At 33.7% G+C, this 17,023-nt stretch overlaps 2 protein-coding genes across 2 annotated transcripts in view; one reads left to right on the forward strand and one right to left on the reverse strand.

Moving 5' to 3' along the window:
* Positions 1–2,460, reverse strand: part of LOC148954093 (uncharacterized) — a 15,655-nt gene extending 13,195 nt beyond the window's left edge. The window contains exon 1 of the mRNA XM_089086131.1: positions 2,423–2,460. Coding sequence (XP_088942257.1) covers positions 2,423–2,460 — 38 coding nt within the window. The remainder of the gene's footprint in view (positions 1–2,422) is intronic.
* A 4,796-nt stretch (positions 2,461–7,256) lies between these two features.
* LOC148954094 (C-type mannose receptor 2-like) lies at positions 7,257–15,962 on the forward strand. Its single transcript, XM_089086132.1, has 3 exons — positions 7,257–7,327; positions 10,859–11,040; positions 14,591–15,962. Exons 1-3 carry the CDS (start codon positions 7,257–7,259, stop codon positions 15,844–15,846), a joined length of 1,509 nt encoding a protein of 502 aa, XP_088942258.1. The 3' UTR covers positions 15,847–15,962.
* Positions 15,963–17,023: the final 1,061 nt, after the last annotated feature.

Raw genomic sequence — 17,023 nt, forward strand, 5'->3', positions numbered from 1 at the left:
AGACTGACCATTGGCTATGCATCTTTCAAACAGCGAAGAATATTGAATTTTTTGATCCTCTTGGCCTATCGTATAAATTCTACGCTCCATACATCAGCATCTTTATTGAAAGCATTGGGAAAACCATTATTCAAAATCAACGAAGAGTACAGGATTTAACGACTAAGACAAGTGGCTTTCATGCACTACTCTTTTTCATGTTCAGGTGTCGTGGCTACACCTACAAGCAGTTTCTCAACATCTACGTTGACTTACCTCGATTTAACGGCTTTCTAGTGGATAATATACTTACAAGTGTATTTAATATTAATTTTAGTGCCCTAAGAATAAACTGTTCTAAAAATGTATGTGAAATTGTTTACTAATAAAAACAATTTATATACATGATAAAAAGACTCTTCTACTCTTTAGATTTCATCCGCTACTAGGTATTTGTCTACACCAAGTAGTGCAGGTAGATTAACTGAATTCAAAATGTACTAATCCTGATGTACTGCAATGTCAGGGTCACATTTTCTAAAGTAGAGTGTGGCTTCAATCTTGTCACATCTCTTTGTATAGTCAACGATACTATTCTCATTCATTCTATAGAATTCACATATTTCAATTTGCTTATTTGAAGCAATTTCACAAACAGTGTCCTCAAGTGTCGAATCACATTCCGTCACAGCCAAATAAAAATCAGTGGACTTATAATCATAACACCCATTGTCTTCACAGCAATGACGTTGAAACCATATTCTTTTGTTGTTCCAACAGTTAAATTGCTGACCTGGTTCCTCCTCCCAGAACAATCTAAAACCACGACGATACCAATCTCGTAGCAATAAACTAAAATAACGGTTAGGATTCTTTCCAATCATACCGGAATATGTATTCTTCCACTGCTTACATTTATCATAGTGACAATTAGAGCATAGATGTCCTCTCGGGTGAGAGTCACACATCTCTTCAAGACATGAATTACAACCTATAATTTGTACGGCACATCCTCTATGCAATTTACATGGGGTGCTTAATCTGCACTTTTCATCATACTCATCAATCAGAGTGCAACTCTCACATGATGACCAGCTACCCAGTGTTTACATACATAACGTACATGTATGAAATATTTTGTCATGTGTTGCCACTCTCACTGCCACAATAAAACTGAGCTAGCACTAACAAAAACTGTCTGAGAGAGAGAGAGAGAGAGTAAATCATCCTTGAGCACCATCTTTCTCATGAAAAAAGTCCTAAATTTCAAAACTAATGTTTAAAAGCATATCCACAATATCATTTTGCCGTGTTGTGATCAATATATCAATAAATTGTGTAAATGCATCTGGACCACGACATAGAAGCTTCATACAATAGTCTAATGATGGAAAATCAGTTTTCATTATATCAACAAGCATTCCCCGAGAAAAAATCTTCCTTTGAATAGACAACTCTAGAAAATCGTCATCTAGAATCAAACGTTTTTCATAAGAACTAGATACCTCATGATTCACTCTTTCTCGAATCTATCCATTTTTTAGAGTCCTAACTCTCTCACAATCAGCTTCAGACTAACCAGAATGTTTTCTACTCTAAAAATATAAGCTAGTCTACTATAGAAAGAAAATATACCATTGATTTAGAAACAATTTTATTGAACATAATCACAATAATAAAATTCACTGGTGTATATTTGTATCGTCGGCTTATTTCTATAGTAAATCAAATCGTGAATAAAGTGTGTATGTTTACAGAATATTTGTTTTTCCTGAAAAATATAATTGTTCCTCCTAGTTAACCTTTTTTAATTATATAATGTATCTTGAGTGAATGACGTCCCATTCAAGACATAGTCTACAACCAGCGGTTATTTCCACAGCCACAGAGGGTACTCGTATATCGTTGCTGCTATTGTAGGCTCCATCATTAATCTCCAATAATGTAAATGCGCCATTCATTTTTCTCTACTAACATCTTCCCAAATAAATTATTCTCGTTGAATTCAATTCTCATACTAATATGAATTGTAAAGAAAACTAGTCATATTATTTGAATCTCAATCACCAATCAAGTTATACTCACTCTCTTTGAAAAGGTGTATATGCCCTGTAGAAATGTTTACCTATATGTCTCGTAGAAGTATAAGGCCATGTGAGAGGATACTCACTCTCTTTGAAAAGGTTCAGAGCTTCAATAGAATAACGTTGAAATTGCTATATAGCCGAGCAAAGTATAAGGCCATGTGAGAGGATACTCAAACTCTTTGAAAAGGTGTAGAGCTTCTATAGAATAACGTAGAAATTGCTATATACCCGAGCAAAGTATAAGGTTACATACTACTCATATGCAGACATAAATGCTAACATATACACATGCAGGCATACATATGCACCCATATGCATACACACACCCATGCCAACCTATACACATGTGTACATACCTGCATACCCACATGTACGCGCACTCACATAGATCCATAATAACTATCTGTGTCTACCTATAAAGATTTAAACCTACGGATACTGTACCTTCATTTGTTTATGTATTTAATTTGATTAAATCAGGTAACAACAAACGCAAAAAGGAAAGGCAATCCAAAACAGGGTACGCGGGGGAAAAATGTAATAAAATGTATCCACAAACACATCTCCCGGACAGGCAACCCCGATGAGAGGGGGGGGGTTTGTATCCCTTTATTATTCACAAATCCCTCTTGAAACCTGCTACAGGGGGTCTATACCTTGGGCCCTCCTTTTGCCCTTTTGGGCATTCCCCAGCAAAATGCCCGCGTTCACCGCAGCTGTAACACGCCGAAGTTTATGGGCGATTAAATCTGAATTTTGGCTTATTTTGCTGGGGGATTGTGTTTTGCCACTTTCTTTTCCGGCATCTTTGAAGGGCTACAGCCAGTGCTTTGTCTGCTTCTGATCCATAAAGGTCTATGACCAGGTTAGATATGCCTACACGGTGTGATTCTGCACGAACGGCCGCTGCAAAATCAAAATATTTTCCCGCTTCTTCACTCCCTACCTCTCGTTCCATTGAGGATGCGTAATCCGAAGCCAAAGAAATAATTCTGTGGTTTTGCAGCTCTTTTTTGCTTCTACGATTAGATCCGCCCTTATCTGGTCCGATGTTTTTCCCCGAGCAACATTTTAAGTTGTTCCTCCATTTTTTCTAGTCTTGTAAGCATCTGAAAAAAACTTACTTATCTCCCGCCTAGGCACCTTATGATTATGGAATATATTTCTGGTGGAAAACGTTTCCATGATTCTTTCTAAGAAATCAGTTTTCCACCTGTCTATAACAGTGTGTCAAACAACCAATCTTTTCCCTTTTTTCCCAAATATAGGACAATAACATACAATTTCCACACATCTGGCCCTCCTATAAAGGCTGTCTAGCCTTTACAAAGCTTTTGGACATGTGACTGGCCCGTACTTACATGTAAATCTGCCTTACTGTTTGTTGTTTTTTTCTAAGCGACATTTTCTTCTCAATATTTTTTTTCTGCTCCCAGCAGTGTGTCCTCACTCAGTCTTTTTTTTTTTTTTTTTTTTTTTTTAAGGCCTAACTTTTCTATCTGCTGTATCTTGACACCCAGTGTCATTTTTTTTTAATTTCCACAAATCTGGCCCTCCTATAAAGGCTGTCCAGCCTTTACAAAGCTCTTGGACATTTGCCTGGCCCGTTCTTACATTTATATCTGCCTTACTGTTTGTTGTTTTTTTCTAAGCGAAATTTTGTTATCAATATTTTTTTTCTGCTCCCAGCATTGTTTCATCAATCAGTCTTTTTTTTTTTTTTTTTTTTTTTTTTTTTAAGGCTTACTTTTCTATCTGCTGTATCTTGACACCCAGTGTCATTTTTTTACTTCCAAAGTCATAGGCTTTCTTTCCACTGTATCTTGACTGCCAGAGTCATTTTTTTAATTTTGTAAGTCAAAACTTTCTTTCCATTGTATCTTGACTCCCAGAGTCATTTTTTTTCTTTTTTAATTGACTTATTATGTCAAAACTTTCTTTCCACCGTATCTTGACTTCCAGTCATTCTTTCTTATCTTATTTCTTTATGATTTCCAGTGTGTTCAAATCTCAGATTCATAGAATTTTCAACTCTCAATCTGGTTAAACTTATCATTTTCTTCGTTTTTTTTTAGCTCCCTTAGAATAAGAGATGAGGCCGGAAGGAAAAACTCTTTAGTATATTTTTTTCTTATAGCCTAGCTTCAAGTGCATGTTTAGTTATTTTATCTATTTTTTTCGTATCTTTAACATTAGTTTTGATAATTTCCCAGAATTCTAATAGCATCAATGAGATAGGCTCACAAAGATTTATCAACCCCTCCCTTCTTAGCAAAGGAGAAGGGTTTTACGCATTTCAACAAGATTGTCACTTTTGAACTAGTGTAACCTTTGTCTTTGAGGAAATATGACTTACGTGAATCGACAGGAGGGTGTCTGGTCAGTACCCCGGGTAATTTTTCACAATTTTATGCAAAACAAGTTTTCTTGTTGGCAACGGCGTTTCGTCAATGTTTTTCGTCCCTGATCTTCCACGAAACCAATGACTAGGTTTTATCCGCACGAGACAAAATCCTTTTCTTTTTTACGATCTGGAAACGAAATATGCAAGAGTAGCGATTTGTTTGTACCTCTCTGCATCAATCGTTAATATTCTTCTAGATTTCTCCTCGAAACCTCTCATTTATCTTCAAATGATCATTTTCCCCAGTATTTTTTATAAGTTCTTCTATCTTTAGGCCCCCCTTTTTTCCCAACTCTAACACACTTTTATGTTTGACTAATCTTGATTTTTATGGTACTTGTGCCAGGTCTTGGTTCCATGTTTTCTCCCGTTGTTATGCTGGGATTTTGGTTTGAGGGGTCCAGTTCACGTCGAGCGGTGGAGATTGTGTGGTCTAATTTGCTAAGAGTGTCCAGAGTAACAATTGACTCCTTTACAACTCTCGCTAACTTCTTTCCATCACTCTGCAAGTTTCCCGTGACATAATCGAGCAGAAGCTTCCTATCCGTCACTGTCCTAATATTTTGCCCATCTATCTCGGTCCACTCAAAACCCTCTTGGTCAATCTCTAATTCTACGCTTTTCACATACACTGCTCCCAAGTTCATTTTCACCGTTTCTATTTGCGTCCTGCTACAACGAGATTCGCGGACAGACTGAAGCGTCTGCTTTGCTCCACGTTCGGAATAGTTCTTAAGGAGAATTCAGGTAGGCCTAATTCTCCCCAAAATTTTTGAAATGAAAACGAACTTAGTTTAATATACCATATATCGTACCTACATAAGAAATGATCTTTTTTTGAAATTTCCATTCATTTCCGAGTAATGAGTGGATTTTTATTTAGCTACAGGTCAAATAAATCCCTAAGCCTAGAGGCACATTTCTGTTGAGCTAGCAAACTTTTCTGCAAGTTTATTGTTGCATAAACCTGTTCGCTCAGTTAACCTTTTGTGTCGTAGCTACTCGCCAGGAGATACTTTCTTAATTACTGCTAAATATAATTTTTTTAAACAATGAGCTAAAGATTTTTTTTTTAATTAATTTTTTTTTTTACAAAAAGAAACGACACTATGTTTTGATTTTTTTTCCCACTCTAAACTTATTTTTTCTTTCATTTCTTTTACGGCTTCTTAGTTCTGCTCCTTAATGAGGGTTGCGATGTCTTATCCCCCCTAGATTGGAGGTGATTGTATATATATATATATATATATATATATATATATATATATATATATATATATATATATATATATATATATATATATATATATATATATATATATATATATATATATATATATATATAAATAAGTTTTCAACTGAAACTAAGGACCAACATTAAAACTTAAAACGAACAGAAACTATTCCCTATAAATAAAAGAGGGTCATAGCAGTGTTGTTTCTAAATTAAATTTTAATAAAAAACGAGCATAGAATGATTAAAAAAAAAGTTTTTCTGAGGGAAGTAAAGAGCGAAGTTGAAACTTAAAACGAAGAAAAATTTTTACTTCACAGCCTATCTAACCTTTACCAATAAAACTAATGCAAATAAATCAACTTGTAATATTTCCCTATGTTTATAACATTACAGAAAACTAGCGCTTTACTGAAAACACAAAAGCCAAGTACAAAAAAAAGAATACTGATTTAAGAGTCAACAGTAAATACGTAGCCTCACAACAGCAAAAATATCTATAACGCTTTTCATAGCCCTACAGGAGCTGTGATTTAAGTAACTTTCAGTATACAATAAAATTAACTTAAGAATTTGGGTAGAAAATAATAAGTTTAAAGTCATTACACAGCATATAAGATAATGGATTGACTTATCAGGTAACATCTTGGTTTCATCTAGTATTACTCGATATGAAGAACATACCAACCGTAAAATGCAGTCTGGAAATCCAGTTATTTCTCACTATAAAACGGAGAATTTTAAGTTGTGATGAAAATTCTAAAGCGAGTCTGTAGTAACACTTCGAACTTGTCTACAAAATAATCATGAAATGTCCTTTTCAGATCAAAAACTACAGCCATTTATTGAACTGAACTCATTGTGACGAAGTGATGCCAAATTAAACGAAACAAAATAAATAAAGCAAAAATCTAAAAATGCTTTACTTTTTTACTGTTAAAAGTGTCCTTAAATGGTTTGCTTTCACCGTACCAAAACTCCTATATTGTTTTGTGTTTTAAGTAAAGCGCTAGTTATCTGTAATGTTGCAAACATAGGGAAATGTCACCAGTTGATTTATTTGCATTAGTTTTATTGATAAATGTTAGATATTTCCATAAATAACGGCAAGTTTTAGGGACTACGATCCTGTTTAATGACAAATAGTATACTACACCTCGAATGACCTCTGAGACACATTCAAGGCTTCTCAGAAAAATTTGCTCCATAGTCTTTTGACCTATTTGTGCTAAAACAGTGGAATGTTGTGATTTACTTCAAGTTGCTACCTTTTGTTACTGAAAAGGTCACATATATGATTAATTTTTTCTGGAAAAGTCAAAGAAATTATATTTTATTAATAATAGCTCTAAGGTTCTTAAGTTGCATAATTTCCATAAGCCTCACACCGCTTTTGGGGAGGTTTGATTTCGTTTCTAAAATTGTGCAAATCTTCCTTTGCTAATGGCTTTTGATGAACAACTTTAAAATTAATGTGTTGTGCACATGATGACTATGTCATAAATAACAAATTTCATTTTTGCATAGTATTTTAATCAAAACCTAGCCTTTCATGGTTCGAACTACTGGTGACAAGCATCCCTCTTCTCTTAAAGTCTACCACGACGCACTATTTGTCCCAAGGTTTCTTTAATGTGAGGGAGGACGCTGGTCCGCTTTCAAACCCTACTTTTTGTATTGAAGCTCTGAATGTTTATGAAAATACTTCTGGAATGATAGTCGTACATACAGGCATAGCCCCTTACACATTTTTTAGAAGGGGAAAATTGAGAATATCAAAAACTGATTGTTAGGTCATAATTTCCATTGTTTGCAAGGGTTCTTCAAACAAATTTTTTATAGGCGTGTCTTCTATTAACCCTAATATGAGAAACAGAGAGTCAATGCTCCCATGGAAATGCTTTCTAGGGTTAGCCCCTCCCCCAGCAATAAGACTCAGAAATGGGCCAAGGAACATTTTCTTTCTCATTGACATGAAACCTAAATCCTTGGGCCAAGGTGATCTGAACATTCAAAATCTATTCTGATTCCCAAAAAATGGGACCTGTAAAAAGGTTCTTGAAGGGGATGGAATAAGAATGACTCTTAAAATGGTGCTGGAAAAGACCAAAAATGTTTTATCAGAAAATTATTATACTAGAATATCAAAACAAATTTTAGTGTCCCCAAAAAGACACTAGAGAAATGGCCAAACTAATTTTTATTTTATTAGTTTATTAGTATTATAATTTTATTTTATTAAGGCTTGAAACCTATAACCATAATCTACTAGACAAAAGGCAATCTTAATAGAAAAGAAATTAAGTAAGAGCATAGGTTTTCAATACTTAGTCCTGAAAATTGGAATCGACCTGAGACTAATACCTGGAATTTCTTGAGCCAAGGAGCACAGTGCAAAGAAAAAGAAAAGAAATCCTTTAGTTCCTTCAATAATTCCACCCCAGAAATAGCAAAACAACTATTTTCCAATCAGATTTGATTAGAGAAAGCCTACTTCACAAGAAAATTATGGGATACAGAGCCCATCTAGTTTTTTTATACACCCCCTAAATTTTTTTTTATGTTTTACCTTAATATTCTTAGCCTTTTTGAAGAGTCAAGATGAAACATGCCCCTTTTCCAAATAAATAAACCTTGTATGTAAACAATGGGTAACTTGTATAACTTGCAACGCCTGTCATAGGGGCTGTGGGGGTCACGTCACCCCTTGAGGCATAGTTATTTGACTTTTTGACTGTTTTGAACAAAAAGGATATTCTAAAACTTTATTAAGATATATCTAGGGATAGGGCAGTTAAAAAGGGAATGGGAAGGGGACTGGTTGTCAAATGACCACATTTTTACACCCTCCTCGATATGCCCTGAAAGTTTAAATTTAATATCCTCAGCTGTTTTCTGATATTGCAGATACCCCTTTTTAATAAACAGGATGCACAGAGTATCTGTAAATTTGTTTTAAAATGCCCCTCAGCATTTCCCGAAGTTTCAACTTAATATCTTTAGCCTTTTGAAACATGCTTAGAATCAAACATCCTCCCTTTTCCAAATGGTAAATCCTGTATGTAATAAAGGCCAAACTACATAATTTACAATTACAGCCCTTGGGGCTATGGGGATATTAAATCCTCGGAGGAAGTCTAGACATTCTGACTGTTTTGAACAGAACTGTTTTTTTTTTTTTTTTTTTTTTATTTAAATCAGTGATGAGCGAAGGGAACATCTGAAAAAGCAAGGGGAGATGGTTGCTCTCAGATGCCTCTGAGATAAAGTTATTTATTGTAAATCATTTGAATCAAAAGTCATCAACAAATTCACAAAAGATTTTCAGAAAAAAGTGTTCTTTTGAAGTAATGGATTTGATAGTCTTTGTAAGTTGCTGAAACATTTTATTTCTTGTCTGCATCCTCGAAGAGCATTTTGATTTTCCATCTGTTGTTTTCTGTCTGAATACATACTTGTATTTAAATAAAATATTCTTATCTATTCTTTTTCTATGTTAATACTTTGCCAAGTAGAAACAGGATTTTTGAAATATTATTTCAAGTGGAGTGCAAATTACACTAGATTCTTGAAACTCAATGAGGGGGCTATAGTCCAAATATCGGTTGAGGTTGTTCTTATTTGCCACCTTAGATTTTATTGTTATTGCTACTTTATTTTGTTTTTGTTGTGTCAAACCATCTGTGCAAGATGCAAATCTTTTTCAGTAAAGCACAAACAACAATCTAGATCTTAGAGCATTCGACGTGGTTTTAATTTCTATTCGTTTTAAATTTGAGTTGATTTTTCATTTTATTTTTTCTTAGTTTTAGATATTGTTTATTTTGTTTATAATATTTTCCTTTGTTCTAAGTTTGACTTGCTATATTATTCTATTTCAACTGTTTTGTGGCCTAGATTCTACTCCCCACTTTTCTTTTAGTTTTTTTAGTGTTTTTTATTTGATTAAGGAAGAAAATAACATTGGTTGTTTTCCAATAGAGTGTTGCAATCTAAGATAAAAAAAAGTCTTGTCATATTTTGGCTTACTCTCGTGGTTTGTTTTTCAACTAAGTTTAAATATTTGGTATTGAACTTTGAGGCATAAAAAAAGATAAAAACATAAACATCGCAGAAAACTTAGATTCTGACCTTTACTCATTGTTAGTTTTTTCTTAGATTCCAGTTTAGTCGTAGTTTGAAATAAAAGGAAAGGAGTTTTGAAATACTATTTATGTACTAAATTGAAAATATTTTTTTTAGTTTACAAAGACTCCTAATGTCTTGCAATCATTATTTACATTTATGTAAATATAAGTTCTTCCAAAAAATTTGAACATTGGTAGTTCTAAACATCGAAGACGCTGTAAAAGACATAGTAAATATGAAAAAAAAATCTAAGAAACCATTGTGTAGCCATTACCAAATCATATATAACTGCTATTAAAAAAAAAGCTCAATTTTGTCCAAAACAACAAAAGGCAATACACTGAAGGATTATTTTCAGACAGTGAAATCTAGACGCAACTAAATGAATATATTAGTATCGTCAGCAAAACGAACAAAAAATATAAAATTAAATTTTCAATAAAAAACATTAAACATAAAACTAAAACCAACACTTAGTTATTTTTTGGGTCAATATATACGAAATCATAAATTGAGTTAGGACTAAAGTGAATACACCATTCGATGCCTTTTTTATGCTGATTACGAATATAATAAGCATTTCTATCGAAAATGAATTTCAGCCCCCCTCCCCCTATATAGGCTATACCTAACCTAACCCCACCTAACCAAACCTAACCCTGAATTGGCATATATAGGAGGGAGGGGGGCGGAAATACATTTCCGATAGAAATGCTTATTATATTCGTAATCAGCATAAAAAAAGGAATCGAATGGTGTATTCACTTTAGTCCTAACTCAATAATATGATTTCGTATATATTGGCCTTAAAAAAACAACTAGAAATTTTTTTCCCTTATGCAATTAAAGTAAAATAGTCCGTTTGGTTATAAATAATGTTGCATAGATTTTCTGAAGATGAGAAGGGAAGTTGACAAAAGTATCCTCAGTACTATAGGCTAAACAAACATTTTGTCCTGGAAATTACCTGAGTTTTTTCTCAGTGTTACAATATTCTATATTTTTTAAATATTTTTGGTCTTCTAGGAAAGAAGAGGGGCTACTAGCCCCTACTAGCCCTGGTGTGAACCTGTTGCCACTCCTTGTGTCTTGGCATTGGTGTCTAGCTAAGCAAGCGCAAGAAAAGGAGGAGAACAAATTTTTAGGAGTATTTGTTCTATTTTTGGCTTCTCTCATGTTTGATTTGATTAGAAAGAAAGCTAATTTTGGTAACAAAGAAAACTGTCTGTTTATAAAAGATATGTTATGAGGCAAAATTATTAACTGTTCGCATCATGGAGTCAATGGTAGAATTTTGAAAGTACGCAAGCAAGCTTCTAAGAAACCGAAATTTGTAAGTTACGATGTTTAGGTACTTCACTTAGAGTTTTTGCTTTTGTGAAATTTTGTAGAAGAAAAATGTGTTCAAAATAATGAATTAGGGTATCATGGGATAAATCATAATTGAATATCAAGACAGATTTATGCGTCAAAGTTTTGTTTGTCTCTGCTCAAGAAACTGAATTATGATTCAGGGCTTCAGAAAGAGATGGGGGGGGGGGTCAAAGCGATTACTGTTTACATGACTTTGTTAAAAAGTAGACAGAAAACAAAAAAAAAAAATAGTTTTTGTCTTATAATTATCTTCGTGTTTTAGTTGGAAACTTGCTTGACATAACCCTCCTAATTTACTTATTTTTTAAATAGTTTGGTTAAACGTGGGAACTTTTCCAGAAGCTTTAAAAATAGTGTAAGTAATTCCTGTGCTTAAAGCTCTATTAGTTCTAAAGGGAAAAACTTCATAGGAACTTGCCTCTTTCGAGTTCAATTTTTTTTTAGAACTATTTATAAGATTTGCTTTTAAGTTTAAGTCATACCCTTTTCAATAATCGAAAAACTTCAGTGACATTTTGTAGATTGTGGATGAATTTAATTCAGTTAATCATTTTTTTTTACTTAGTTTTCATAATTAAGATATTACCCTTTTCACCACGTACGGGTTCAACCATTTATTTTGTTGTTTTGTTAATATTATTACTTCTGACTTTTATCAAGTCTAAACTGGTGTTCCTCAGGGTAATTTTCTTGTTTTATTTTTTTTTATTTTTGTTTATGCTATTCACCTCCCGTTGTCTAAATATTGATGTTCGTTCAATAACAAATATTTAGTTTTAGCTCTTTATTTGTTGAAAATTTTTTTTATTGTGGTGAGAATACGACTAAACCAAAATGCAGCAATTTGACTTTAATAATGAAACAAAATTGAACTTCTTCCTTGATCCCTTTTAGATTTTTATAATTGTGAAAAAAAAACAGCCCAGTCTTTAAGAAAAAAATAATTTTAAGAAAATTAACATTGTCAAAAAATACAAAAAAATGAAGCTAATTTTGTTCTTTGACAGCTAAAAATGCACCTGAAATTTTATTTGTCACTGAAGGCTCGAAACTTAACCACAAACGTCTATTGGTTATGATTCTGTTTTATTTCTTTGAGAACAGGAACTATAATGGAATTCAAAATTACCTCCATTGGGTGTATCGAAGGGAATCTCGAAATTTTCAGTACGCACCTATTTAGTTCTCCATTGATGACAAGGCATGTTGTATTGCTTTGGATAAACTGATATTTGACTGTGTTGCCAAAACTGAAATGAATGCCAAATAGTTTTGCTGGCTTTATTTTAAAATCGAAAGGCTGTTTTTCTTACCTTAATGAAGTCATAATAGTAACTTTTAATTACTATTGGTTATTATTAATCATTGTTTATTATTATTGATAAATCAGTTGGGAACGTACTTTGGTGGGCTTGGCCCCTCCCCCTTTTAAACAAACAATTTTCTTGAATTTTGGGCACTTATTATTCAAATTTATGTTTTCTTAATTATTATTGGATATTTTTTATCCAATTTTATGTAATTAATGGTGCATTGATAACTGAGAACTAAAAATGGGACAATAAACTTCACTTTTCTCGACTTGCTTGAATTTAAAAGACATGAAAACAAGGACATGTGAACCTGAAAGATTGTTTGATCGCCATGAATAAAAATTGTCATTTAAAGAACATATCCATAACTTTTTTTTCTAAAAAGGTTTTAACCATTTTGGGTTAGATTTAGTTTAAAATATGCTTTTCTAGGTTATTTTTCAAGACAATGTGGTTTAACATCGATAATTTTATGGTTCTCATTATATTTCTGTTTTGGGTCGGTACTGTTTTATTAGCTCGATGCCACGCGAGAAGTGAAGTTTGGTAAATGCTAATGAAATAAAACAAAATAAGATGAAAATATCATAGTTTAGAAACAAATTTCCGCTATATATTTACACGTTAGGGGGTGGGGTGGGGGGGGGGGGAGAGTAAAGCATAGCATATATTAAATACATAACCTAACCTAACCTAGGTACCTTTTTTCCCCAAAACTCCAAAAAACTAAATTTTCAATATTATAAATGCAGTGATAAATCATTGTTTGAAATCCTCAGAATAGGAAACCTTCGTTGACCTGTTTGACTAGTTTCTTTAGCATCTTCGCTGTACAATATATCGCGTGGCATCGAGCTAATAGAACAGTACCTTTGGGTCTTACGTTCTACACAATAATAAAACGTTCAGCTTCCCGAGAACAAAACTGATAAATATGCTTTACCTATAATACTTGTTTCTCTAATCAGTTGAAGATTAAATGGAAACTGAAATATTTTACATGTACATTGTCTGTATGAAATTGTGATTGGGCATTCATATTGAAACCTTTTTCACTAATGAATAATCCGATTTGTTGAAAAAAAAATTCGGTCTTCCGGTTTCTTACTTTAATCGACCCACTTCTAATTATAGGAGTGGCACTTCATAGTTTGATTACCATTAATTACGAGAGTAATTAATGAGTTTGCCTTAGCGTCAAGATCACGATTCTCACTAAAAATTAGGTTCTTGGTTCTTGGACCAGTGCTCTTTGGAATTCAAAATTGGGATAGCAGTTTATTGAATTTAAGGCCCACAACCATCAAAATCTGGTATTGTACCTAATTAATTCCACCAAATTGAAAATTCAGTAAATTACACACTAGTTCTGACAATTCTTGCATTTATTTCTCAGTTAAAACAAATTAAAATACATTAATGCACGCATAAATGTTTTATTTGTATGGCCTTTAATTTCTGGTTCTTGGGGGGGATAAGAGGGGAGAATTTGGCTTATTGCATACAAGAATATATCTTCTGTGTTTTCTTAGATATATATTACTAACATATTTTTTCCTAACAAAATGGTCTTTGCAAGCAGTGATCCCAGCGACTGTCCAACGGATGCACTTGTATGCTATTTACATTATTTTATTGACTTTTTATAGGCACTGAAACTACCAGTTAGCATACCTGACTTTTATAGACAATTAAATTATATGGGTATCCAAACTTCCAAGTTGCTGCCCCGACTTTGGATCCACAAAAGACTCGTCCTGGTACCGAAGCACCGGTTTTTTTTATTGCCGGAACACAGTGGAATCGAAACTTTAAATGTAACAAAAATATGATATTTTTCCAAAAAAAAAACATAAAAACTCTTTTGTCATCTTTTTTTTCTTTTTTTTCCAATGTGTTGTAATATCCAGACTCAATTATTGATTACGGATTTCAATTCTGTCTTATTCATTTGAGCAACATAGATATTATGCTTTTAAGGTTATTAAATGTGCGATATCTTATGTTTTATGTCCATAAGGAACGATTATTTGGTTGATTATATGTTTTTTAAGATGTATTTTATTTTTAGACCCTGACAATCAGGTTTCAGGCAATGGAGAATATTGCACTGGTGAGTGGAAGCTAATTTGCAGTACTAAGGACGACTGCAGCTGCTTTCAATACGTTGGCAATAACTTTACTTTTGAGATTGCTCAGAAGGTATGTCAGAGCTTGGGAGGAGACCTTCCATCAATCCATTCGGAAGAAAAGAATAATCTTATTTACATATTGTCAGATGACTTAAAACATGGTGCGTGGATAGGACTGAAACGTAAGAATAGAGTTATTGTGTGGGTAGATGGAAAGACTTTGGGATACGAAAGCTGGAATGATGTTGGACATAAGAAAGGAACCAACTATGGCAATTGTGCTCATTACGTGGGCTATGAAGACGAAGATTATATTGAACCATTCAAATGGTCTCATAGTCCTTGTACTGAGTTACGTCCACTCATGTGTGAGAAGCCACTTCCAATACTAACGTCAAATACCCTACTAGCAAAAGTTTTTCAAGCTATTAACTGCCCTGAAAACTACACAGAAAAATGCTTCGAAAACAATGTCTGCTACTGCTATTCAGTGAGACCGAGCATGGTTTGGGGAGACGGTGTAGCTATTTGTAGAAGTGAGGGGGCAGATATGGTTTCAATCCATTCTAGTGAAGAAAATTATTATATTCAAGAAATAATACCGAATAATGCTTGGATTGGCCGTTTGTATAATTCTACGTACTGGGTAGATGGTTCACGTACAGATTATAGCATATGGGCCTCTTCATATGCCAGGTACTCCACAGGATTGATCAGTAAAACTGATGGATATTGGTACGCAACAAACCAAACAAATGATGCTGCATCTGTTGTATGTAAAATAGTTCCAATAGTCCCACCAGTAACAACAACACAACCAGGTCCTTGTCCCCTGAATTACACAGAAAAATGCTTTGAGGATGATACTTGCTATTGCTATGCCGTAAAACCAAGAATGTTCTGGGGAGACGGTATTGCAATTTGTAGAAATGAGGGTGGGGATATGGTTTCAATTCATTCATCTGAAGAAAACATTTTTGTGCGGGAATTTGGCAATCCAGCATGGATAGGTAAATCATATGATTCAACATATTGGGTAGATGGTACGTCCATAAGCTATGACAACTGGTATCCAAATGATTTTCCCAGTCACTCGATTGGTTATATTCAGAATAGTGGATATTGGTATGCCACTTATGGTATAGATTATACTTTTAAAGTTGTATGTAAGATGCCTGCGTATAATACTATTTAGATGTCCTTCAAAAGAAGATAATTTGGAATATTAGATTGCCTTGCATCAATCCCTTAGTCCAGACGCATCTAAAACTGTTTTGATGTCGTTCAAATAAAGGTCGTTGTAGCACTTCGTCTGGTTTTCGTTTTACAATTTGTTTTATTATTTTCGACATTACTAGAAAATATGGTCAAGATGGTGAAAGAAGGGAAGATGTAAAAGTTGAATAGCGAAGTTGTGAGATGATTATTCAAAGTTGAAAAATGATCATTGAATATAGTGAAGTAGAATTGCTAAGGTGGATTCCGTCCTTTATATAGATTCATTAAAAAAACTTTCCAGAAAATAACTTTTTCAAAGAAAATTAAAGAACATCAATAAGTCAAAAATAAGCATAAATAGAATCAAATACTCTACCAAACGTAAAACTACCACAAATCCGCATCGATAAATAAGTGAAAACGAACAGAAATTATAATAAATTACCGAGTCAATCTCAAAACGAGCAGAAATTAACATGAGTAAGGCATTTTATTGAATATAGTTCAATCATCAGATAACAAAACTCCTGGGTCAACACATCCCCCGGAGCCCAGTGGCAAGTTTTTTAAGTTATGCCCCAGGGGCATATAAGGTTTTTATGTAAGAGGTGGTTCTATAAACTTCAGAGATAGCTCATTTGATCGGAAATTGAAAGTTCCAGTTACAATTTTAAGAGTCAAAACTGATCGGAGGGCAAATAATCCCCCCCCCGCACACACCCTCTTTTTCTTAAATACATCCGATCAATGTGATATAGGCATTTTCTTTGAAAAAGAACAACAATCAGATAACAAAAACTTCGGGATCAAAATAACATCCCCCACCCCACGAAATTGTGGGAACTAAGGGTTGTAACCTGTGCCCCGGCGGCATAAAAGATTTTATGGAAGAGATGATCGCATAAACTTCGGAGGAGACTCAAATGACTATAAATTCAAAGTTTTAGTTCCCTTTTTAAGATCCGAAAGCGATCCGATGGCAACTAGCCCCCCACCAACCCTCCAAAATACATCCGATCGCATTTTTATATAGTCATTTTGTTCAAAATAGACCAAAGATGATATAACAAAAACACCAGGGATAACATAGCCCCCCTCACGAACCTTGGGGCAAGTGTTGTTAGGTATGGCCCCGGGTATATAAGGTTTTTATG

The sequence above is a fragment of the Artemia sp. Qi Xiang Cuo genome, chromosome 3 (genome assembly GCF_049724085.1).
Source record: "Artemia sp. Qi Xiang Cuo chromosome 3, ASM4972408v1, whole genome shotgun sequence".
Taxonomy (NCBI): Eukaryota; Metazoa; Arthropoda; class Branchiopoda; order Anostraca; family Artemiidae; genus Artemia; species Artemia sp. Qi Xiang Cuo.